This window comes from Panthera uncia, chromosome X (genome assembly GCF_023721935.1).
Source record: "Panthera uncia isolate 11264 chromosome X, Puncia_PCG_1.0, whole genome shotgun sequence".
Classification (NCBI taxonomy): domain Eukaryota; kingdom Metazoa; phylum Chordata; class Mammalia; order Carnivora; family Felidae; genus Panthera; species Panthera uncia.
In genome coordinates this window covers 82533005-82560508 of record NC_064817.1, presented here as the reverse complement: position 1 = coordinate 82560508, position 27504 = coordinate 82533005, and the positions used below count along the sequence as shown (strand labels likewise).

At 35.8% G+C, this 27504-nt stretch overlaps 1 protein-coding gene across 2 annotated transcripts; it reads left to right on the top strand.

Annotated features, from left to right (window-relative positions):
- The first annotated feature begins 140 nt into the window (after window positions 1-140).
- On the top strand, window positions 141-25561 carry PWWP3B (PWWP domain containing 3B). 2 transcript variants are annotated; one of them, XM_049644149.1, is made up of 5 exons: window positions 141-366; window positions 10448-10579; window positions 18276-18409; window positions 20707-20778; window positions 21817-25561. In XM_049644149.1, exon 5 carries the CDS (start codon window positions 22038-22040, stop codon window positions 24117-24119), a length of 2082 nt encoding a protein of 693 aa, XP_049500106.1. In that variant the 5' UTR covers window positions 141-366; window positions 10448-10579; window positions 18276-18409; window positions 20707-20778; window positions 21817-22037; the 3' UTR covers window positions 24120-25561. The 2 variants fall into 2 exon arrangements, with proteins under 2 accessions (XP_049500106.1, XP_049500108.1); XM_049644151.1 differs by lacking the exons at window positions 141-366; window positions 10448-10579; window positions 18276-18409 and adding an exon at window positions 7640-7796.
- The last annotated feature ends 1943 nt before the right edge of the window (window positions 25562-27504 follow it).

The window sequence follows — 27504 nt, the reverse complement described above, 5'->3', positions numbered from 1 at the left end:
TTTTTTTCTTTTTTGTTTTCAGGAAATCACCCACCCTAGGGGTTTGAATGGAAACTGAACAGACATGTTTCCATTACACTTCAAAATTCTTTAGAAGGGTAAGTTCTTCCTTTTAACTGTATTTCTGTTTAACTTGTGATTCTCCTCCCTCTAAATGAAGGAAGCACCTCCTGCTTTCTTCATCACAGGGAGGGGGCGGAGCATTCTCTAGAAGCTTGGATGTGAGCTGTGCCTGGCCAGTCTTGGGGGAGGAGCCGTATTAACTAACATACAGACTTGGAGGCTTCCGCTGAAGAGAAGCTTGGAGGTAATGGCTGTCGTAAAACCTAGTTATTTTCGGAGATTTCTGGAAACTTCCGAGTAAAGGTGAGAAAAGAAGGGACTGCTGGTTTGGAGTAAAGGGAAAGGAGTGTCTTTTCGTGGGAGTCGTTGTTTCTGTGAGGGAATTGATATCTGGATTTTGTATTCCTCCAGATATTTTAAAAGTCCACATTTTGAAAGTGGGGGAGGTGGTGATCAGATTACACCTGCAGGAAAAATAGTTCATGAGGTTGCCAAAGCTAACTTCTGAATAAGGCATTTTTGGTTTGAAACAAAAAGCAGTGGTAACAAGAGATAAATGACGAAACAAAAGTTGAGAAATTAATCTTTCTTCTTGTGAAAAAAGACTGTGATAATCCCAAATGAAAAATGAAGTTAGTTGGGGGTGTTGGCTTTTTATATTACTTTGGTTGTATTGTATTTCTAACAAATCTTACTGTTGTGGTGGAGTTTGTATGGTAATAATCTGAAGTAATGTATAACTGTGCAGATTTAAATACTTCTGAAAATTAGGAGTTTGGTTATTTGTCAAGGGATACTCAATGCCTTAAAAGAATTGCCTTTTTATGTATGTTTAGAAGACCATCTTTGTCTACATCTCTACCTATCTATCAAAAGAATGATGTATTCCTTTATTTGCTATAATCTGAAAAATACCTGAAAAATCATAAGCTAAGGAATAATGGACATATATTAATATAATAAAACACAACAAACACTATGTCTAGTAATAAAGGATGTCTGGAGGAAAAGAAGAGGAAATTTTCCACTTCTTCCTTCCACATTTCACTTAGCATGTAATACTTATGTCAGCATAAAAAACAGAATTTTAAAACATGGGGGAGAAAACTATCTTCCCCAAAATGTGTGCGTGTGTGTGTGTGTGTGTGTGTATAAACATGGAAAGATATTCAAATATATGGGTGAATAAATGTAATCTCTGATAGTACATTCTAGAACATGTATGATGAGGGAAATAATCAAAGGGATTAGACCCAAATGTAAGCAGTAAACGTCTCAGTGGTTGAAGTAATGATGGTGTGTATTTTCTTCTTTAGATTTTATGTACCTTTAGATTTTTTTGGAAATACATAATGGAGCTGAAAAGGAAAATCCATTTTGTTACCGATTTTAAATAGATACCATGCACACTCCATTGTCTTTATCTGGAGGTGTATCTGAGAAGGCTGGTTATCTGTTTGCTTGGGTTTTCTTGCAGTTCAGATATTTAGACTACAATCCAGATTTGGGTTCAAGCAGAAGGTATTTATTTTTATTTTCATGTACTCTTGGGAAATAATTCAAAAAATGCTTAAAACATACTATAGAATAGTTACATGGGATAGTGCATACATAATGTTGAGTACTATGCAGCTGTAAAAAGAAGCTAATGCATTGAACTAAATGCAATAATAATAAAAAGTGTCCATGATATATTCCAAAAATAGGCAAATTTCAGAATGGCCTATATTATGTTAATACAATATATGCCAGAAAAATCTGGAAATATGCATGCTACTTTATTAATTGGGGATATAGGTTTAGTTGCACAGACAGCACACTTCAATCTTCTATATATAATATTTCTCCATTAAAAAAATCTTACTTTGAGGGGCACCTGGGTGGCTCAGTCAGTTAAGCATCCGACTTCAGCTCAAGTCATGATCTCACAGTCCATGAGTTCGAGCCCCGTGTCAGGCTCTGTGCTAACAGCTTAGAACCTGGAGCCTGCTTTTGATTCTGTGTCTCCCTCTCTCTCTGCCCCTCCCCTGCTCATGCTCTGTCTCTCTCTGTTTTTAATGTTTTAATAAAAACATTAAAAAAATTTCTTAACCTTATTTTGAAAATAGTAACCTGAAATAATTTTCATTATGAGAAAATGAGATAAAATTTTAGAAATATAGACAACTTGTTTAAAAGTAATTCCTACTTATCCCAAGGGAAAGTGGAATGGCAAGATAATGCAGAAAATATTTATTGATGTGGAGAGATGATAAAATACATTCTTGTTTAAAAAACATACACATTTATAAATATCTGTAGAAAAAAATCTAGAAATATATAGAGCGAACCATTATATTTTGACCATTATGGTGGGGATTTGCTTTCTTTGAAAAATTAAAAGATGAAGTAAGAACTACAATAATGCATGAGAGATATTATAATAAAAGCCATTAAAATGAGGAATTATGATTCCATTTTTGTCTAACACAATTCTTAAATTGAGGAAATATATTATGTGTGTGTGTATATATATATATATATATGTACATATATATATAAAAGAGAAAGAATGAAAACATATAGAAGCCTAAGGCCACTGTCTGCATAACTGTAGGTCCCACTCTTCCCCCACGAAGGACCAGGGTATCTGCAGTTCTGTTTACAGTCACAAGATGGCACTTGCTAGGTGTCCTAATTTTTCTCCAGGCACCCATTTTTATGAAGTGGATGAACAAAACAATGAAACTTATTTTTCATCAGCAGATTATGAAACAATACATAGAATTTGATTGTAGTTCCATTGAAAATTTTCACATGTATAACAGAAAAAGCACCCATACTAGGACCGATGTTAGAATTCAAACAGAAAGCATTAAAAAAAAAAAAAAAGTAGCTATACAGGTTTGGATGTGAAAGACACAGGCAATTGTTATGTCCCTTCTTTCCTGTCCCCAAATCATACTTTTCATGAGAGGGCTTATTTTAGCATGAACCAAATAGCAATTGTATCACAGAGAGCATTTCAAATAACAACAAAATGGGTAATGAAGATAGCATCTTCATCACAGATGAAACTTCACTTCATTTCTGTGCTTCAGAATAACACATCTGCTAAAGTTTTGGTAGCGAAGTTTCTTTATGCCTTTTCCATTTAATTGGTTTGATTCCCTCTCTCTTTTTGGGCAGAGTAGGTTAATATCAAAGATGCACATGACTTAGGAAATCTGCATGTGGTCTCAGTTGAGCCCTAGAAAGGCAGTGCGACCTTAGAAGTGCTGAGCAGGGAGAACGCTCTGCCGGACAAGCAGTTGGAGTAAGAATCAAGACAAGAAGATCACAGGACCAGCCTTCCCATAATTTATGAGATACTGGGTAAAGCTTTCCCCATTTCATGAAATATTTCATGTTAAAAACATGTTGAGAACTTGGAATTTAATTCATTTTGCTTCCTGCTTTCTAGCCATAGCATTTTAAATTAAAAGCCACATTTCATATTAAAATTACATTAGGTTGAGAATTAGAGGTACAATTAATATTCTTCCCTATTCTGTAATTAAGAGTCAAAGTTTCTCATTTGGGGGTGGGGGGAAATCTCATGTGTCAAACCACTGTGAGGAAAATTGTGCAAGCGTCTATTCAGGTATCTACCTGAGGTTTCAGCCAATGGCCTGACTCTCTATTCTTTCACCACTATTTTAGGTTGTCATCACCACATCCTAGATAACATAGCTACAAAGATTTCTTAAAACCTGCTTAAGGTCTTATGACCTTCCTTAAATAGACATCTGTATAGTCTTCTGAATAGTATCTTATAGTGGTTTAACATTTAACTCTTTCTCAGCAGCGATCACGAATCCGACTCCTAAAGTCATGCTCTTAGTGAGGTTGGTGCTGAACCCTCCTATCTGTGTCTGTGAGATCTTTGGTTGCTTTGGACAGATGGGGCAGCACTCGAAGCTTAGGAAACATAAAGCCAAGCTTTCCCTCATGATAACCCAGTGGGGTCCAAAAGGCCCAAATTATCCAGAAACACAAATAATGTCCCTGATACTGCCAGAGCCTCTCCCACATACGTTCCCTTCTTATATTACATTAGAAATAATAAAGATAGGATTTGGGTTTGTTACCATAATACTTCTTCTGTTTTTGTTCCTCTCCCCCAAAATGTGTTCCATATCTCTGACCTCCACTGATACTCACTAATTCTTCTGATTTTTATGTTATCTTCATCCTTATTTTCCATGTTCTTTCTGCTTAGCAAAGTAAACTTTTATTTGATCCCTTTTCTTTTCCACTGTGTTTTAATCTAATTCAGTTGTCACCCATTGAAAACAGTTTATTCAGGCTATTTTTTGAAGTTTCAGAAAGATAAGAGGCTACAGCACGTGAGAACCATTTACTAGCCCTAGTAAGAAGAGTTAAGGGTTCCTTAAAAACACTGCTTTTTGAGAAAACCAGGTAGCTAAAACCAGATCATTGATGTAAGGATTTTCCCAGCATATAGTGTATCTATTGATTGACTTCTTGTCAGATGCATTAATTGAACATGTGCAAATTCAGTTTCTCTGTGATTACGTTAGGACATCTTTTACCCCCTTTCCCATACTTCCTGTTTCATCTGTCTCTTTCTACTCACTTATACAGGTAATAAACTCTTTTTTATTCTAACATTAAATGTGATTTAATTTTTAGACAACCTAGGTTAATATCAGAGATAACGTGTGACTCATGTGTCTTTCTTAACTATGTTATCTAATATGGGGAGATGACAACTTAGCATAGTTGCCAAGGATTTGATATTTTTCTCTCCACTGAATTAATAAAGGTCTCAAACCCAAAACTGTCTGCCTGCTTGCCTGTTTGAACCCTCAGAAACGTAACTCTGTCATAATGCCTCCATGACAAATTCTTAAAAGCTAGGCATTGGATTGTGCCAACAAAAATCCATATCTCCTCACCAAACAGCCCTTGATGTCCTTTATTCAGATTGGTTAGCAGAATTATTTTGACCCAGCCTAACACTGCTGTTATCTGTCTCTGGAAGAATGATGGCTTCTTCTTTCTTCAGAGTCCCCAGTGCAGTTTTCTTTCTCTTGTTTGCTAATTACAGGAAGAGCTGTGTCATACTGCAGTTCTGTTTCTGTAACCTGAATAGTCAGAGGTGGCAGGAGGCAGGAATTGTGTTTACTCGTTCACTGTGGTAATGGATAGGGTTGTGAGCATCTCACCAACTTTACTTATGTTTTATAATTTTTTTGTTTTTAAACTTGGCATAACATTATCTTAAGAGAACGAACCCTCTGAATGATCCACTGGTAGTGTGTAGGTTTTTGCACTTCCTGGGAAACAACACCTCTAAGTTAAAAATCTAAATTTAAACCTTAATTTCTTGAATATTTTATAAACACAAAAGCTCAATAAAAGCAGATAGAAAAATGATTTTCTAATATTGAACTAGAATCTGCAAACAACAAAAGCACAAGGAGTTGACAAATGTAAAATGAGGATGGAATAAACTGGGGCATTTCTCTACCTAACAAATGATTTCCAGTCCCTGCTATATCCTAAGGGAAAGGTATTGCCAGGCTCTGAAACACAAAAGAGATATGTCCTACCTACTCCGTGGCCAAGTGAATGCTATCATGCAGATATGGTCAGTGCAAAAACATAGTGCAGAAAAATATTTTTAAATTTGTGTGGGAATGTGGATGTATATAAAAGATGGAGAGTTTATATATAAGTATGGTAGCTACTGAAAGTGGTTGTAGTTCACCAATGTGTTTACCAGAAGGGAGATGAGATTAAGCAATGCTCACTCTGGGGCTACATTTGCCAATTTCCTCACAATCTGAAAGTAAATGACATCATCCTTGGTTCTACCAAAGAGTCAGGACTCCAAGCCCAGGAGGCAGGGAATACTTGTAGAGAAGATCCTTTTGTTTGGGAGTCAGGTAGACTTTGGCTTTAATTTTGTTTTGACCTCTTTCCAACTTCATGACCTTGCACATGGGTAAGAGTGCCCATTTCCTCATTTTCTGGTCAACTGTCCATTGTATCATTTCCTTGCATTTTCGTGATTTAAATTAGGTAGAAAAATCTCATTTCTGTTTTTGTTTGCATCTGTTTGGTGATTAGGGAAGGTGAGTATCTTCCATGTATGGCCCAGTTTTAATTTTTATTTAGAATGTTTGGGTTTGGGGAAGGCCCATGAATAGCACTTTCTTTTCTCCAATGAACAAATTGAGCAAATTGATATAAAACAAATAAATTTGCAGATGGGAGCCAAAATGTCAGCTTTGTACAATGGGGAAGATAAGTTGCAGGGCATTGATTATTGTTAAAATCAAGTGGCCCTTATAACACCACATTTAAATTTTTTTTTAATGTTTATTTTTGAAAGAGAGAGAGTACAAGCCGGGGCGGGGCAGAGACAGAGGGAGACACAGAATCCAAAGCAGGCTCCAGGTTCTGAGCTGTCAGCACAGAGCCTGACACAGAGCTCAGAGTTAGGAACTGCAAGATCATAACCTGAGCCAAAGTTGAACACAACTGACTGACCCACCCAGGTGCCCCAACCACCACATTTAAACAAATCTAACAAACAGCCTAGAAGCTTGCAACCATACAAAAAGGACAGAGATACCTGTAGTTGAATTACTTGTGCTTGATTAGAGGAAGTAAATATTAGGAGCAGGGAAGAACTATTCCCTCAGAATATTGTGAACTGCCTGTTTATATCCTTTGCTCTTTTTTTTTTTTTCATTTTGCTGTTTATTTCTTATTTTTCTTAATTTTTTAATGTTTATTCATTATTGAGAGACAGAGGGAGACAGAGCATGAGCATGGGAGGGGAAGATAGAGGGGGAGACACAGAATCCAAAGCAGGCTCCAGGCTCTCAACTGTCAGCACACAGCCAGACCTGGGGCCCGAACTCACAAACCACAAGATCATGCCCTGAGCTGAAGTGGGACACTCAACTGACTGAGGCACCCAGGAGCCCCCATTTTGCTGTTTATTTCTTATTAATTTGGAAGTGCTACTTTAGAAATTTTTTTAATTGAAAATGGTTCTCTCAAGTTTGTTCTTCTGTTTTCAACTTTGGTTTATTGTGTTTTTACCATATTTTTAAATTTCAGTATATTCAGAGACATATATCTTTTCTCTAAGGATTTTGGTTGATGTTTTATGTTTAGCAATGACTGTACTTGAAAACAACTAGAAGATATTCTGAACGATAAATGAGACAAAGACATATCATGTCCCAGAGCCAAAATTGTAGACAATTAATTCTTCACAAAATAATGTATTGATTCACTGTGATCACAAACAAGGATCTAACAGCTCTTTTTTATGGACAGTCACCAGCGGGGTCTTAAAATCTTATAGAAATAAGGTGCCAAAAGCAAGAAAAATATGCAAGAGCTATTTTAACTGGGTCTTTATTTTATGATAAAAGGATTTGCTACTTCTTTTCGGGAAATCACCTTACCTGTGGTTTGAATGGTTATTAGAGAGACACGTGTTGTCATTTCACTTTCAAGTCTTTTAAAAATGAACGTTTTTCCCCTTTAAGTGAATTTCAGTTAACTTGGCGATTCTCCTCCCTCTAATTGAGGGAAAGCCCCCCTACTTCCCCCATCACAGGGAGGGGGTGGAGCATTCTCTGAGAAGCTTGGAACTGAGCTGTGCCTGGCCAGTCTTGGGGGAGGGGCTGCATTTCAGGAGGCTGCAGCTGACAAGAAGCTTCAAGGTAATGGCTGTCTTAAAGCTAGTTATTTACTGGGAATTTCTTCGGGCTTTGGTGTTACGGTGAAAAAAACCAAACATTGTTGCCCGGGGGAGGTGGGAATGCACTATGATTTGGGGAAAATTGCTGTTACTGTGACAATCAATCCCATGAAAATTTAGTTTCTCGATATTTTTTGAAGTCCACAGTGGGAATGAACGATCAGATTACAGCTTCTAAATTCTAAATTCAGTGAGGCATGCTGTTCATGTTAATTTTTTACGTGGCATGCATGTTTCTATTTTTGTTAGATTGTAATTATATTTTGATGTAAACATTTATTATTCTACACAAAAAGTAACTGAGAAAAATGTAAACATAAAAAGTGATTGGCACATACAAACACAAATATAAATGTGCACAATCGAATGTGGAAGAGATTCATATATGCTGTTGAGTGATAACACTTGTGAAAAATATATGCATTTTCATTAAAGAGAGAGCTAGACTCCCATGCTAACAGTCAGCATCTCTGAAGTGTTTAGATTACTGGGGATTTCAAAATACATTTTTATTTGGTTTCAGCATTTTTAGAATTATTTTGTTCCATGATTATTTTTATACTTAGAAGAGCAACATAAAGCTGAAACGATGTACCTGTCTGGTTTCAGACACATAAACGTTCACAGACACAACAGACATGCAAACATACCCCCCTCCTTGTCTTTTGACGATAGTGGAAATTTTCCTGGACCTGATCAAGCGTGTAGCCTGGTTGCTGTGTTGGCTACCACCCTGCCTGTGTGTCCTCCTTGCAACTCATTCTTTCAGGCCACAGGTATGGCTGTGGTCAGCAAGAACCATTTTTCTATATCTTTTAAGTTTATTAGTGGGACAGGGGATTTGGCTTATTTCTATGAGCAGTTTTAAAAATATGATGTGGCATGGTGCATCCATACAGTTGAATGGTATATAGGTGACAAATGGAAGTATAAACATGTGATGATTTGAAAAAATGTCTGAGAAGTAATATTAAGTGAAAACTGGAAATTACAGAATGGCAAGCACTATATTATGTCATTTAAAGATAAAGGACTGCTTTAATACAACATGTATGACAAAATCCCCCAAAATATAAGGCCAGCTGCTAATGGCATTGTGTGGTTGTAGACATAGGACAGTCTTTACTATCTCTACGTAAAAATAATCCTTAATACATAGTTATTCATTTTTTAATAGTAGCAGGAAAAAAGTTTGAAGTAAAATCTTATAAATTAGGGGGAAATTACATTTGAAGCAAGTCATTAAAAAATCACATTGAAAATACTGATATGGGAAAACTTTCAAACCATGCACTTGAGCATGATAAAAAAGCTGGTCTGAAATCATATGCATTCCGATATATTTTTAAATAAATATTATGGAAAAATATTCAGGAAACAATAATATTATTTTTCTAAAATTATACTTTCTATTTATAAATCACATCTTTTCAATTTTCATTAAGTATGCAATTTTTTATCAGACCATTGGAAGTAGACATTAGCATTCCATTTTTTGCATAATGCATAACAAAACTCTAAATTTAAGCATGGTATATTCTAGAAGCCTGAGAAAACTGCTGGCTTGGCAGCATGTAGTTCCCACCCTTCCAAAAGGATCTGGCAGTAATACAGTGCAGTTCTGGTACTGGTCACAAGATGGCGCTTGCCAGATTTTCCAAATTTTTTCCAGGCAACTGTTTTTATGAAGTGTGGAAACAAAGCCATGAAGCGTATTTTGTATTAGTAGACTATGAGATGGCATGTAGAATGTGATTATAGTTCTATTGAAAAAAAACGGATGTGTCTAGAAGAAAAAACTCCACATGAAGACTGATGTGAGAACTCAACCAGAAAGGACTCTTTTTAAAAGTAACTGCATAGAATTTGGCCTATAGAAGACACAAGGCAATTGTTATTTCCCTACTCTTCTGTCCTCACCTCACCTTTTACTAATAAAGATGATATCAGTATGAACCAAATAACAACTGAAATGCACAGAGAACATTTCAAATAAGAACAACAAAAGAATATAAGCATGGCATCTATATCATAGATGAGATTTTGTCTCATTCCTGTTTTTCAGAATGACACACCTGCTAAAATTGTGGTAGGGAAGTTTCTTTACACCTTTTCCATTTTTAAAAAAATTTTAATGTTTATTTTATTTTTGAGAGAGAGAGAAAGGGAGACAGAGGATCCAAAGCAGCCTCTGTGCTGTCAGCAGAGACTAATGTGGGGTTCGAGCTCACAAACCGTGAAATCATGACCTGGGCTGAAGTCCGACGCTTAATGGACTGAGCCACACAGGCGCCCTTTATATTTTTTTAATGTTTATTTATTTTTGAGAGCGAGAGAGAGAGCGTGAGTGGGGGAGGGGCAGAGAGAGTGAGGGAGACACAGAATTTGAAGTAGGCTCCAGGCTCTGAGCTGTCAGCACAGAGCCTGAGAAGTGGCTTGACCCCAAGAGCTGTGAGATCATGACCTGAGCCAAAGTCAGAGGCTTAACCGACTGAGCCACCCAGGCTCCCCACACCTTTTCCACTTAATTGGTTTGATTCCCTGTCTACTTTTGGATAGTGTAGGTTAATATCAAAGATGTGCATGACCTGGGGAATCTGCATGTGATTTCAGTTGAATCCCAGAAACACAGTGTAACCTCAGAAGTGCTGAGCAGGGAGATGGCTCTGCTGGACAAGCAACTGGAGTGAGAATCAAGACAACCAGATTACAGAACCAGATCCTCCATGATCCACGTGACATTGGGTAAGACTTCTCATTTCATGTTAAAACATGGTTAAGTTGAGAATATGCAGCACACTTTATTTTTATTCTGGCTCACTAGCCATAGCATTTTAAATTATAAGTCAGAGATTCTAGTGTTAGGAAAGAATTAAATATGTTAAACTCCTATGAAGAAATTATACAAATGGAAGTGTACTTATGGAAGACTTTCAGGTCTCTGCCAACTGTCTGACTCTCAATAAATCCTTGAGAACTACCCTATTCAGTAGGTAGCTATGGCAGCCTCTCAAAATATCTAACTCCTAAGCTCATCTTCTTAATGAGGTCATGGTGCTGTACAAACCCCAGTATCCGTCTGACTGCCTTGGGTAGATAGAACAGCACTGGCAACTTTAAAAAGTTAAGATTACCCTAGAATTAACCTCAAGAGGCCCCAAAGTATCAAAATATCCAATAAGAAAAATGGTCTCCCTGACACATTCCCCAACACCCCCCATCCCCTACCATACACGTACTCATTCATATTTTATATGTAATAGCTACAATAAGTATTACATAGTGGAGAATTATAGATCTTTTTTTGAACTTTCAAATATTTTTCCCCAACCACAATATGGTTTTTTTTTGGTGCCAGGTATTTATTCATCTTTTTGTATGTCCTCTCCATTTTCATTTTCTACCTTCCTTCTTTGACAGAAGAAATCCTTTTGCTTATTTTCTTTTCTCTTTGCCTTCTGTTTAAGTAAATATTTTCTTATTATCTCCCATTCAAAATTACGAATTCAAGCTTCCTAACAAGTTTTCAGCAGGATATGTATTAGTACTGAATGAGAAAACTATTTAGTAGCTCTAAGGCAATAGAGGCCTCTAAAATCACTGTTTTTGTGGCTACCTGGGCAGTCAAACATAGCCCAATGACCTAAGGATTTTTATAAACTATTCAGATTTCTAATCTATATCCAGATGTACCAATCACACACAGATTCAGATCTTCAGTGATTCATTTTGAACTCCATTTTCCCTTTCTTATGTTCATATCCTTGCTATGCACACTTAGACTGTTACTGAACTTTTACAAATTATTTTTCCTTGTAATATATTTTTCTATCTTTAAAATTTTTTAATGTTTACTCATTTTTGAGAGGCAGAGACAGAGAGCAAGTAGGGAAAGGGCAGAGAGAGAGAGAGACACAGAATCTGAAGCAGGCTCCAGGCTCTGAGCTGTCAGCACAGAGCTTGATGCGGGGCTTGAACTCACAAACCACAAGATCATGACCTGAGCTGAAGTTGGACCCCTAACCAACTGAGCCACCCAGGCACCCTTCCTTGTAATATATTTTGGTATCTAGTAGTACCAGTTGCCCCTCCAGTTAGGTAGTAAAGTTAGAACCTGGTCCCAAACCCATGTCTGTTTATCTATTTGAAAACTTCTAACACATAACAACCTTACCATAATGCTTATCTGAGAAACTCTGAAATTTAGACATTGTATCTTTTAGTAGTCTGTCATATGTCTGAAAAACTGATAAAACTGATAAGTACATTAAGAGTGGTAACAAGAAATAATTTTGGTTCAGCCTGGATCTTTTCCTATGGGTGTCTCTGAGAATAATGGAGTGTGGAGGGGAGAGAACAGGAAGGGGATTCCTTTTTTAAGTTCCCCAAGGTAGAGCCCATACAGTTCTTTCTCTTTGCTTGTTAATCCTAAGAACATAGCTGAGTCTCTCTACTTCAAAGTGTAGGAAAGCTTTGTTTGATATGTGCTATAATGATGAAGTTGTGAGGTCCTCATCAACCTTTCCTTTATTTTATTTCTTTTAATATATTTCCCACTTCATCATCCTGAATCTTAATTTCCTAGCAACTTCAACTGTTAGCACTGTGTAGGTTTTAGCATTATCTGGGGAATACAAAATCTTCAGGCATGGCAGGTTTATCTTCTTGTGACCCCTGAGTCACTGTTTTTTTTTTTCTTTTTTCCCTATCATGGTCACATACACTTGACCAGAGATTATGGAGTCCCTTTGGCTCTGGCAGGGATGCACTATCTGGCTAGCCTTTTTTCTTACCTGAGATGTTCATTCTTAGTAAGTTTTCTTCTAATGTTCCTCCTCTTCAGATGGGCTCACATTCAGCCAGTGAACGTTAATAATAAGATTTTAACTTTGTTTATAGCCAGTGTCCATTATTTGTTTGTGCCTATTCAATATTTTGTATATCTGCAAATTCCTTGTAGTATTTGCAATTCCTTGTTTTACCAGTGCTCATGGCCCCCTCATGGTTTTTTACGAGTGTTGCTATTTGTTTATTCTATAACCATTCTTTCTCTTGTATATTACTTGGCTTATATTTTCTCATTGAGGGGCATACTTCTTATCCGGATCTCTGTCTCCAGATTATAACACTTTGGCTTTTACTGCTTCTTTTCCTTCCATTCACATAGTTGAGTGGTTATGTGAGAACTTCAGTGTAGTTAAAAGCTCTGCCAATGAGGATAAGTTTACAAACTGTAAGGTGCTGATGTCATCTGGATTCTTGACATTTGTCGTGTGTTAACTAACATCTAATGAATATCAAACTCTTGTATGTATCCCCATTACTTACACAGTAAAATCCAGTCTTCTTATATAGGTCATATTCTGATTTTGAATACCTTTTTTAAGGCTCAGATTTATTGAGGTGTAATTTACATAGACTTAAAAACTTTTAAGTGTATAGTTTGATGAGTTTTCACAAAGATCTGTAGTCATGTAATGATGAATACAGTCAGGCTATAGATCATTACTATAATTCCAAATTGTTCCCTCTTGCCCCATTGTAATCAATACTCACTCTAATTCCTGGTGACCACTGATCTAATTTATGTCCTTATAGTTTTTTATTTTCAAAAATGTCTTATAAATGCAGCCATATAATACATAGGTTTTTTTTTTAATCTGGATTCTTTTACTTAGCATGATGTTTCTGACATTTACCCATGTTGATGTTTGTATCAGTAATTTGTTATCATAGCTTAGAAGTGTTCTAATATCTACAATTTATGTATCTACTCACCAGTAGATTTATAATTTGGGGTGATTATGATTAAAGTTGTTATAAACATTCCAGAACAGATCTCTGTGTGTATATAAGTTTTTATTTCTCTTGGATAAATACCTAGGAGTGGGATTCTGGGTTATATGGTAAATGTGTGTCTAACTATGTTAGAAACTGCCATACTGTTTTCTAAAGTAACTGTGATATCTTGTATTTTCACCAGCAGTGTATGAGTTCTAGTGGCTCTGCATCATTGCCAGCAGTTGATACTGTCAGGGTTTTTCTCTTTTTAATATTAGCCATTCTTATAAAGTGATGTCTTATTGTGATTTTACTTGCATATCCTTACCTGTTAATAGTGTTGAGCATCTTTCAATGTGTTCACTTGATATTCATATATCTTCTTCGATGATGGTCTTATTTAAATTGTCCATTTTTTATTGGGTTGTTAATCTTATTGTTAAATTATAAGAGTTTCTTCTATATGCTGAATAAATGTTCTTTATTAGATATGTGTTATGCAAATATATCCTCCTGTGGATTTTCATCTTATTTTTCTAAAAGCAGAAGTTTTCAAGTCCAATTTATCAAATTTTTTATGGTGCATGCTTTTTATGTCTTAAAAATCTTTGTTTAAATGAAAGCCTCAAAGGCTTTCTACTTTGTTTTCTATAGAAGTTTTATAGTTTTTGCTTTTACATTTAGGTCAGTAATTTATTTTGAGTTCATTTTTGTATATGGTCATAGGTAAGGGGTCAAGACGAATATTTTTGCATATGATGTCCAATTTTTCCAGCACTATTTGTTTAAAAGACCATCATTTCTCCATTTATTACCATTGTCAAAAATCTGTTGACCATATTTGCTGATCTATTTATGTTCTATTTATCTGTGTCTATTTAATGTTAATAGTACACTATAATAATTAATAATTGATAACTAATTAATAATACACTTGATTGCTGTAATCTTAAAATCAGATAGCATGAGTCTTCAAATTTCATATTTCCTTCCCAAAAATGGTCTGCCTATTCTAGTTCCATTGCTTTTCTGTGTATAGAGATAACTTTCCAATCTCCAAAAAAAAAAAATTTCTGCTGGGATTTTGGTTGAGATTATAATGATTCTATTGATAGGTTTGGGAAGAAGTTACATCCTAAAAATACTTAGTCAATGAACATGACATATTCATTTATTTAGGTCTTCTTTAATATCTTTCATCAGTGTTTTGAAGTCTTCAGCATACAAATTGTGCACGTATTTGTTAGATTTGTTCTATCTTAGTATTTCCTGGTTTTTGATGATATTATAAATGGTACTTTTTAAAACTTCAACTTCCAAAATAACCTAATATAATTATGGGAGTGAGTGACATCCCATCACTTTTGCCAAATTCTATTGATTAGAAACAAGTCACAGGTTCTCTCTATACTTATCAAGAGGTTCTGTCAACTCCCAATACATAATTATTTCAACATTAACTAATTCACCTGTTCATCCAGGCACATTTACAGAGCATTTTTCCATTTGCAGTGGGGTAGGTACAGTGTATCTTAGTGATTAAGAGCATGGACTCTAGAGTTAAAGTACCTGGATTAAAATTCCATGCACCACATGCTCTCTAGATATCCTTGTAAACATTCATTAACCTCTCTAAAGCCTTATCTACGAAATGGGAATACTCATAACACCCACCTAACAAGATTTTGTGAGAATTAAGAGAGATGGTGTATACACAGCACCTGGTAGAACACCTGGCACATGGTAAGAAACACTTCTGGCTTCTATAATTTTTATCAATTTTTTTAATGTTTATTTATTTGTTTTTGAGAAAGAGAGAGTGAGAGGGAGGGGCAGAGAGAGAAGGTGAGAAAGAATCCCAAGCAGGCTCCACGGTGTCAGTGCAGGACCCGATGCGGGGCTCAGTCTCACAAATGGTGAGATCATGACCTGAGCGAAAATCAAGAGTCAGATGCTTAACTGACTGAGCCACCTTGCACCCCAATTTTTGTCGTTATTCTGAATAATACTACTGTTGTGCAGAATGAGTTAGTTATGGGACTCTCCATGAAATAACCATCTGATTATTAAATGAGATAATATGTTGAGTGCTGGGAACAGGTATTAGATATTATTATATTCATAATTATTATATATCTTCATTATAATAATAGCAATAATAATAGCTTTTTTATTATCGGTTATCATTCCTTTCCACCTCCTGCTATACAGAACAATAAAACATAAAATATTATCGAAGGAATTAATCTTTTCCTTTGCATTTTGTTTGGAAAATGGTAAGGTAATGTAGCATTTCTTGATTCATGTGCAATATAGAAAATAGACAAATGAAAGAAAGTATAGTTTTGATGTAATGGCCATACTTTATTTGCATTTGTTTTTTTCTAAACATGTGAAATGAGAAGAAAGGATAATAAATATTTCATTTATAAAATATATAGTGGAATCTCTTTACATTATATAGTAATACCTTGAAATCTTTGAAAAGTATTAATTCTGTAATAAAAATGATATTATTTTTGTTAGTGATTGCAAGATCGACTGTTTTGTTCTGCTACTAGAAAGAGAGACTGGAAAACATAGTGATTTGCATAAGATAGAAGTTTATTGTGTCATTAAGTTATAGGAATGAGCTGGCCCCATTATTGAGGGGTTCAGGATCTTCCATCCCTAGTGAGTTTCATCTTTTTTCTACATCACTTGGTCCAGAATGACTGTCTGAATTCCACCATGGTCAAATTCTAGGGAGGAAGCAAGAGAAAGAAGGAAAGTGAAAAAAGCCCAAGTTGGCTGTTTACTCCATCTGGAAGTACCTTCTCTGGAATCTTTACAAGTATTTCTGCTTACATTCTTTGGCAAGAAATTCCATCATATGACCATGGCTTGTACAGTAAGAGAGTCTGGAAAAAGTACTATTTTAAGAGTTTACACTGTACCCTGAATGCGACTGGGGTTCTGCTAATGAGGACAAATGGAAACAGTGGATTTTGGGTGAGCAACTAGAAGTTTCTGATGCAGTCATTATAACTATGATATGTGGTTGTAAACAAAAAAAGCATTAAACAATAAAGGAAATCTATAAAAGATTGAAAGGGAAAACTTTCAAAACTTTGGCAGAGAGAATGCTAAGGGGCTCACCAAACTCCATTTCATTTTTCTCTTGGGTCACAGGGAGACTGCCTCCCCGAGGCTCTATGGCAGTTCTAGCTAGTTGACTGTGACTAGCAGTGATGTTTGCTAGACCTGTCCCTAAAACCTGCCACAGTATTCTCCAGCCTCCCTCTTTATAAGATTGCTAGCCAGATGCAAAAAAAAATGCAGTTGAGGACTTCAAGGCTAAAGAAGATGGTATAGCCATAGGATGGAAGAAGTTTGAGTCTCTTAATGACTGCTTGGAATAGAGCTCCCTGCCTATAATAGCCACATGATGACTTGCATTGTATTTTGACATCAGGAAAATAAACTTCTGTGGCTGAGCCTCTGAGATTTAGGGGTTGTTTATATACAGAACATTACATACTCTAATTGTTAGAGCCCCCAATAATATACGAGTCTAGAGATGACCTTCATTAATTTATTGATACTTACTGTTCCAATGTTAATCCTTATATAATGGTAGATTTTTATAATATATATGTTATATATTACATGATAGAGTGGCCAAATAAAACATGTCATCCTTAAATATCTTCATCCCCAAATTATCACTAATGATATTGAAAATTGGCTTTCTAAGTTAAATCAGGAAATCTAAATTTAAATTTAACACAGGAAAATTTTAATGAATAAAATTTGCAAAATACCTTTAAAGGGTACCTGGATGGCTCAGTTGGTTAAGCGTCTGACTTCGGCTCAGGTCATGGTCTCACAGCTTGTGAGTTCTAGACCCACATCAGGCTCTGTGATGACAGCTCAGAGCCTGGACCCTGCTTCAAATTCTGTGTCTCCCTCTCTCTCTGCCCCCTCATACCCTATCTTTCTCTCTCTCAAAAATAAACAAACATTCAAAAAATTTAAAAAAACAACAAAATACATTTCAGACATACAAAGACATGTAAATTTTTATAAATTAATTATCCCCACATTGAATTGCCTGAGTGAAAAATACCAACAAAATAAAAGAAGGAATTTCCAACTATTGATGAGGGTATGTGAAATGGGTACTTTCCTGCAAAACCAGTGATTCTCAGCCTTTAGTCAGAAATATCCATGCTTGTGAAGAATTCTCTGAAACTTTTCTAAAGCATTTAATAGAAAAACAATAAAAGGAGAGATTTACCATGTCCTGGAAAAAGAAAAAAATATATAAAGCAATCTCTCTAAAATAAGGTATAGTTTTAGTGCATTCCCAGTCAAGACCCCTAATGAGCTATTTTATTGGAGGTTTAACAGCTGGGCTGTAAAATTTACCTGTAAAGGTAAAGTACAAAAGAAGGCAAGGAAAAAAATATGTTAGGAATATTTTAAACTAAATTTTTGTGTTTTAATAAAGTGGTTTGCTAACCTCTTTTTATCCAAAAATTGCACGCTCTCATAGTTGAGTGGAAATTAAACAGGCACTTGTTGCTATTCCACTTTAAAGTTCTTTGGGAAAAAAAAAACATTTTACCCTTTCATACTTCACTAGTTTAACTTGGCAATTCTCCCTTCTCTGATTCAGGGACGTGCCTCTGTCATCCCCATCACAGGGACTGGGCGGAGAATTCTCTGAGAAGCTTGGAACTGAGCTGTGCCTGGCCAGTCTTGGGGGAGGAGCTGCATTTCACCAGTCTGCAGCTGACAAGAAGCTTCAAGGTAATGGCTGTCTTAAAGCTAATTATTTTCTAGGGACTTCTCAGGGCCCTGGAGTAGAGATGAGAAAAACAAGGAGGGTGGTCTTGGAGTGGTGGGAAAGGTATGTGCTTTTCAGAGAATTGCTGGTGTTTTGAAGGACTTAATCCTTTGGAAATGTTGTATCTCCCAATGCTTTAAAAGTCTATAGTAAGAGAAGGGGTGATCAGATTACAGCCTCTATATTAAGGCCTCTGTGCAACATGGCCGTTCATGCTAATTTATTGACTTGGCATCACTTGTTTATATTGTTAGACATTCTGTTACTGTTTGAATTTTTAAGCGTTTATTAAGTTACACACAAAAATGATAGATAAAAATATTTAACAACTTGGGAGGAAATACTCCTGTGAATTGATTACCATATAGAAATACTACGTATGTGTCATATGTACATGAATATGGAAAGGGGAGCATGTATGTAGTTGAGTGAAGACATTTGCACATATATATGCATGTATATATGTGTGAGTAGAAGCAAAACCTGGGAGAAAATAAACTCCCATGTTAGCATTTCTGGGTGGTCAGGTTACTATTTCAATGTTATTTTTTAGTGTATTTCAGCATCTTTAGAGTAGGTTTTCCCATGATTTTTTTTTCAAAATTTAGAAAATTTTATTTTATTTTTTTAATATGAAATTTATTGTCAAATTTGTTGCCATGATTATTTTTATAATCAGCAAAGAAAAATAAAGCTGAAGCAACATGCCCACTTTGTTTCAAACACATAAGCAAGCATTCATAGATACATGCAGACATGCAAACATACCCCCCCTTTTTTTGCCAATAGTGGAAATTTTTCTAGACCTGATCAAACATGTAATCTGGTTGCTGTGTTACAGGCTACAGACCTGCATATGTTCTCCTTGCAGCTAATTCTTCCAGACCACAGATATGGCTGTGGTCAGCAGGGGTGTGATCTAAGAGTGAGATACAGTGGTTTATTTCTATAAACAGTTTTTAAAATTGTTACAAAGCATGGTGTACTATGTATCTGGAGAATAGAAACATGAACTCCTACATCTGGCGATTTGAAATGTCTGAGAAATAAATGGTATGAAGTGAGAAAACCAAATTAGATCATAGCATTTATCATATAACTTCACTTAAAATTAAATATGTATGTTAGTGAAATATGTGTATGCTACTACAGGACTTGCAACCAAATCACGGAAAATGTGTCTGCCACAGAATTAATGGGATTATTTGTGTAGTTGGAGATACAGAGCTAGCTTTACTGCTCTCTATTTAAAATAGTATTAATATATGTTTATTCATTTACTTGATTTTACATCATAAGGGAAAATACTAACATAAAATGTTGCAAATGTGGGAAAAATATCATTTTAAGTAATTCATGAAATATCATGTGGAAAATAATTTATGTAGAATGATGTTCAAACTCTGCTCTCGAGATCTGAAGTTGGTTTGAAATTATATGCATTCATTTATACATGTAAAAATTCTGGAAAGAAAAAATATTCCTAGTGAATATTTGTATAGAGCTGTACTTTATTTTACATATATCTTTTTGTATCTTTTAAGTTTGCTTCTGGATATTTTTATAACCAGAAATATTATAGTTGAAGACATTATAATCCTGTTATAATTCTATACAATAAAATCCTTGAGGTTATAACAAAAAATTATAGAAACCTGGGAAGGCTCCTGGCTGGCTAAATGCAGTTCCCACCCTTCTCTCATGAGAAGGATCTGATAATGGTTGAAGCCTTGTCTGTACTTCTCCAGGAGGCTGCAGTTCTGGTTTTGGTCACAAGATGGCACTTGTCAGGTTTCCCGAATTTCTCCAGGCAACCATTTTTTGAAGTAGGCAAACAGAACAATGACACATATTTTGTATTAGTGAACTATGATACAGTATATCGAGTGTAATCAAAATTCTGTTGAGAAAATTATATATTTAAAGAAGGAAAAATACACATGGTGATCGATGTGAAGATTCAAACAAAAGTCTATAGTCTGGCTTATAATAGACACAAGGTAGTTGTTACTTCCCTTCTCTCTTATCCCTCCCTTACAGTTTTCCTGAGAGATTATTTCAGCATGAACCAAATAGCATAATTGTATCACAGAGAGTGTATTTAAATAATAAGAACAAGAAGGAAAATAAACATGGTATCTATGTCATAGATGAGATTTCATCCCATTTCTATGTTTCAGAATGACATGCCTGCTAAAGTTTTGGTAGGGAAGTTTCTTTATGCCTTTTACATTTAATTGGTTTGTCTCTTTTTGGACAGCTTCTCTCCTTTTAGAGTACGAATGGAGACAACCAGATCATAGGGCCAGACCCTTCACGAGTCACAAGTTGGGTAAGGCACTTTCCATTTCATGAAACATTTCACATTAAAAATATGTTGAGAACATGTGGTGTAATTCATGTTGCTTCCTGCTCTGCAACCATACCATTTTAAATTAAAACCCACGTTTCATATTAAAATTATGTTTGTTTGAACATATGAGGTATAATTTATTTTGCTCCCTGTTCTATAGCCATAACATTTCATAATTAAGCATCAGAGTTTCCAGTTTGGGGAAAGAATCTCATGTGTTTAACCACTATGAAAAAGTTATGCAAAAGGCTATTAAGATTTCTACTATGAGGTCCTAGTCAGCTACCTGACTCTCAAGAAATCCTTGATAACTATCCTAATAACTGAACATAGCAGTCATTCTGAATCTCTGCCTCCTAAGTTCATGCTTTTAACAAGGTCATTGTATGTTGTCTCAGTCCAGGAAATACATAATCCTATTATCTTTGTCTGCCTGCTTTGGGTGAACGGAGAAACATTTGTTTATAGCTTAAAAATTATAAAGCTGTTCGTTCATCTAGAACAGTGCTTCTCAAGGAGTTCTTGGACCAGAAGCATTAGAATCACTTGAGAACTTTTTAGAAATATAAAATGTTGGGTCCTATCTAGACCCTCAAATATAACTCTCAGGATAGGAGCTAGAAATGTAGTTTTATCAAGTGCTCCAGATTATTCTGATGCGTGCATAGAGTCCCACTGGCCTAGGTAAAACATTAGGGGACACCTAAGTCCCAAAGCAGCTAATAACATAGATTCCCTGACATATCACTGCAACCTCTTCCACCTCTGCCATTATGTATACAAATTTACTCCTTAATAATCATGTGTAGTAATAAGGGCAAGTTTTTGAATTTGAGATATTATAAAACCATTCCTCCAATTCTTGTCCCCCATCTTACATTATGTTGCTTTTTTCTCCTCCCAATTGATACCCCATTGAGCATTGTTCTTTCTTTTACTTCTCTGTTTGCAATTGCCCGCCTCTACTTGGGCAAAAACTTGCTGATACCTTTCTTCTTTTCCTTTGACTTATTCTAGTATCCTCCATATTGTCCCATTCAAACAAGATGTTCAAGCATCCTTGAGAAATTCAGCTGGAGAAGAACAGGTGACACAAGCTGTATATCCTTTGTAGTCCTAACACAAAAGAGGCTTTGGTCAGAGTATTGCTTTTGGTTGAAACTGTCTTAGCAGAGTCAAGAATAGCCAGACACCTCAATCTCTGATAATAACCTCTTGGCACACATATATAAATCATAATGGATGCTGAGTATGTCCTGTGCAACTGGAAAGATCAGTTATGGCCGGCAAAAGTTTTGTCTAGATATGAGACTTCATTAAACAGTAAAAGAAAAAAGACATTTTCCCTAGAAGTTCAAATACTCTCACTAGATGAAAAAATTAAAGTGGAAAGCACGGAAACAAAGATTCTAAATAAATCTCAAATTGAAGCCATTGCCTCCTCACTAGCAGCACAGTCAGAAGTCAGCACTCCACCTAGAGAGGAAACAGCCTATGAAAGGTCATTAAAAGTGGCACTGGATATTCTGAATGAAAGAATATATTTGAGTCAAGCAAGCAGTTCATATGACAAAGCAACCACTACTCTGTCTCAAAATGATCCACAAAAACTTTCTGATTCACCCCCTCATAAAAAGTACCGGAAGCATGAAGGAGACTTATCAGAATGTCTTGAGGAAAGTGAAAATGCAACATCCTCGTTAGTATCATTAGAGAATAATGATTCCCTGTATGATGATAAATCACAGGTGCATGCAACCATTGATACTCTTCCAAGTGAAATGGAAACAAAGTCATCAGAAAACTCCAGCTGGTGCCAGAGATTTCCTTCACTTTCAGAAGATGATGATGAAAAGGAAAGCAAGAAAAAGATTGATATCTCAACAGTTATGCCTTTGCATTCCACAATCAAAGAGGAGGATGTATGTGTTAAAGATGAAAAGTTCACTCCAACTTTGCCATTAGATACACTCACTGTGCCCAAAGCTTTGAAAGAGGAGGCACAGGACATTTGCCCAGAGACCCAGGCTATTTCCTCTGAATGCTCTTCCTTCTCAGAGAATATTGAAGATCCTGGAGAGGGCCCTTCAAATCCGTGCTCAGATACCAGCCAGAATCAACCTGTAGAATCAGAAGCAAGTGCTGTGACATCCCCCAGGCATTGTTCATGGGAATGTCAAGTTTCATTTAGTGCCTCTAACAATGTCTTGGATTATTCACTCCTTCTTGTGAATAATGAAAGAAATCCTCAGAGACTGGATTTTGAAGAACTTGGAGAAGACCTTCAAGCTTCTGATAAGTCAGTGAATCTAAATCCTATTGATACTTCCATAGTAGATGAGAATGAGGAAGATGAAGAACTTCCACGCTTTGTTTTTAATTATGAGCCTCGTTCATTTGAAACAGGAATGATAGTCTGGTTTAAATATCAAAAATACCCATTTTGGCCAGCAGTGGTGAAGAGCATCAGGCGAAAGGAGAGAAAAGCAAGTGTGCTTTTTGTTGAGGCAAATATGAATCCTGAAAAGAGAGGTATTAGGGTGCCTTTTAGAAAATTAAAGAAATTTGATTGTAAAGAGAAACAAGCACTAGTGGATAAAGCCAGAGAAGAATACAGTGAAAGTATTGACTGGTGCATCTCGCTGATTTGTGACTACAGAGTAAGACTAGGTTGTGGTTCTTTTGCAGGCTCTTTCCTTGAGTATTATGCTGCTGATATTAGTTATCCGATTAGGAAAGTAATCAAACAGGATACCTTCAGGAACTTATTTCCTAAGCTGCATAATGAGAATCCTGTGGAACAGATGGTTGTGACTTCCCAGACCAAGAAAATGTCCTTCCAGAAAATTCTTCCTGACCGAATGAAGGCTGCTCGGGACCGAGCCAACAAGAACTTAGTGGACTTCATTGTGAATGCAAAGGGAACAGAGAACCATCTTCTAGCCATTTTAAAAGGTACAAAAGGATCCAGGTGGCTGAAATCATTTTTGAATGCAAATAGGTTCACTCCCTGTATTGAAACATACTTTGAGGATGAAGATCAGTTGGATGAGGTGGTGAAATATTTACAAGAAGTCTACAAACAAATAGATGAAAGAATGCTGACTCTGATAAGAGATGATAAAATTAAATTTATCCTGGAAGTTCTTCTGCCAGAAGCTATCATTTGTTCAATTTCTGCTGTTGATGGATTAGATTACAAGGCAGCTGAAGCAAAGTATCTAAAGGGACCATCCCTAGGATACAGGGAAAGAGAATTATTTGATGCAAAAATCTTATTTGAAAAGAGACGGAAACCATTAACAAATGAGTCTCATTAAATCTCTTGAGAGTCCCAACCATAACAGAAAAATTACATACATATTAGTTTTAAAAAGTCGCTGAGCAATTCTAACATATATTTTCCAGAAATGAGAAAGTTTGGGTAATGTATTCACTTTTTTTTTTAGATCTCTAGGATTTGTGACTATTACTACATTTTTGTTTTCTTTTCTTACACTTCTTCAAAGTCAATTTTACTAACATATGTCAGCAGTTCTACTTTCCCATACATTTTTAGAATGCATAATTCCTAAATTATTTTTAAGGGAAAGTACTGTTTTGTTTTTTGACATTTTTGTGTCTATGCTGTATAGTTAAATACAGTGTGCACAATCATTTTAATATTAAAATTGTACTGGTGTTAGATATTAACAGAGATAATTAGAAAAAAGTCTAAAGAACATCACATATATTTTTTGCCTAATTTTTATAAAATATTGGGTTTTCTCTTAAGATAGTTGAATTATTTTTCCTGCCATGCCTATTTATTTTTGGAAAAAAATATCTCTGAGACATGGAACCAAAGATAGAGAGATGCTTTGCTATATACTATAACTAACTGCAATTGCTTTTGCAAGATAACAGTCTGGAATTCAAAAATAAAGTAGATTACCTGCATGCAGTCTTTATGTGTGTTAATAACATCTCAGCATGCAGAAAATAATTTTGGCAGCCTTGAACAGGATTGTTCATTTTATGTTTCCCTGAAATTCCATTTATGGAGTGTCTTTTATTCAATAGCTGAATGGTTTCTTGCCTTTTGGCTGTCTTCATTAACAGTGAGACTGTATCTTAATATAGCCGTCTGACCACATGTGAAAGGCAGCTAGAGTCATTGTATTCATGGTCTGGCTACTCTAGATGAATGAATCCGGGCTGACTGCTTAAAAGCCCATCTAATTTGATATAAACTATAGAAATTCAAGCACTTTGATCTGAGTCTTGTATCTCTGAATATACAGTCATTTGTTTCAAACCAACCAATCCTTATCATCTGGCTTATTCGTAAGATAGTTCTAGTTGGTTCCAGTAGTATAAATGCCAACTGGTACGTTATTCCAGGCTACTAGAAAGAGTGGATGGACCAGAATCTGTGAATTTGGAAATGGGTCACAGAAAAAGCCTTCATTTGGCCAAAATTGGCAGTTATCTGAATATGATTTAAAATATACAATTAAAAGTTAAAGTTTGAAGCCAATGAATTGTTTATTCTAACTTGAAACAAGACTTTAGTGAGAATAAATATTAGGAGAGCTGCTTTATTTTTAAAAATAGATGTAAAAATAAATGCTAAAGGCTTAACATTTACCTGTCTGCATTTTTACTGAGTGAGGCACATACCATTCTTGGGTTTTTGTTATGTGTTCACATGGCCACATGTTTATGTAAAAGTTACAAATGTTTTATGTTTTGATTTGCAATAAAACTATTACACCTTTCACTTTGGATTGTCACTTTATCATACTTCAGATTGTGCAGCCTCCAAAGTACTGTTTCTGTAAAAAAAATTATACACACACACACATATTATAATTTGGAATTTTTGCCTATTGTAGTCGTCATAAGTTTAACACTTGTTATACATTATCATTCTAAATAAATATTCACTTTCATGATTGATTTTGTATTATTTTAAAAGAAAGCCATCTAAATTGTATAAGCTTCAGATTCCACAGAACCTTCTTTGGACCCTGCCTGACAAAGACCAAGACTCTGGGCATACAGCCGAATCAATCCATATAGCTTCTTCATGGTTCTGAGATGTATTTGACAACAGACATCACCACACTATATGTGACCTTGTACCCTGAGAAAACACTGTATTTACTCTATAAAACTGTGTCCCTTTGATTCCAATCTATTACCAACCTTCAGTTTTCTCAATGGAGCCAACTCTATCACTTGGTTCCAATATTTTCTTTCCTACCTCATTCATTCATTCATATGGTTGTGAGTCAGGAGAGCAAACAATGTGTGGTTTAAAGCTCAACTCTGAGGATTTAAGGTACCCCAAACGACAGGGTTAGATCTAAGGTGAACCAGATGATAATTTAATTTCTAAAATGATTAGGATGCACTACATCATAATAGTGAGAAGTATTTATTAACCTTGTGGACTGCTTATATTTCAAAACAAGAGCCCCAGGCTTCCCCATATTTGAGTCCTGAGTATATGGTTTGGAGTAAAAGGAGGGTAACTGACTCCTCCTGGGATGTCATGTTGTAGCATTTATTGCAGTGAGGGAAATGTGCTTCAGACATGCATCTATTCTCTTTAAATGGGTTGGCATTTGAGGTATGGGAGTGAATGAATTTGGCTTCCAACTCAGCGTGGATTCTGAGATACCTTTCAGTCTAAAGTGGTTGTTGGAGCAGCCTCTAAGACTGCCCTAATCTGAATCTCTAACCCAAGTTTGTGTGTCTAGTAAGAATGCCCAACCTGTCATCTACACTAACCCATTAGGTTAAGGAGACCTTCATCTCCTTCAGTCATAAAGAAGACTACTGAATATAAGGCACAGGTACTAATTGTAAGGCTAGAAGAGTTTCATGGAAACTGCATTCACATTACATGTCTCTATATCAATGTATGTATTCTAATAAAGAGTAGAACTCTAGGAGTTGGAATGGTAATGAATATGAGAATCTTGAATATCTACAATCCCCTGAATCCTCAGCCTGGCAAAAGCAGCCCCTTAACCCTTATAATTGGAGAGCAGACTCTCTGTTCCTAAAGACAAGGCAATAACCTCATCTAAGGCAGCTACCTCAAAAGAAATTGCTTGTCTTCCTCAACACCCAGCATTGATATATTTCATTACTTCTAACTCTTAAGGGTGAGGTATCACAGCACAAAGAGCAAAATGTAGTCTTTGTTTAGGTGGAAAATCCAGAAGGAACTACAGAGACTGGCTGATATGTACTAGCACGAACCGGGATAATATATGTTGGAATTGACTTTGAGGATAATGAATTATCAAGAGAAGGAAGCAGAAAAAAAGCGAATATACAAGAGTACTTACTAACATGGGAATGCAAAACTATGACTCAGAATTCAGTGACCTAGAGCTGCCTTAATATGCTGCTCAGGTGACTTCTTTAAGCTTGGACAACAACCTATAGTAAATGAGATAGCAATACTGGAACTTCCTTGCCAGAATGCTGAAGAATTGGTGAAAAGGTCAAAGGGAGTGAAAGTATTAGAAATGATTTCTAGTGTGAGACAAGAGGACCTATCTCTAAACTATTTTCCTGTGGGGGGGTGGGCAGAGAAGACTCTACTATAATGACTCTGTGGATGAGGGGAAACACATTTTTTTAGAAGCTCAATATTGGCTCTCCTCTGCAAACCATGATTGGAAGTAAACTATGCTGCAATAAAGA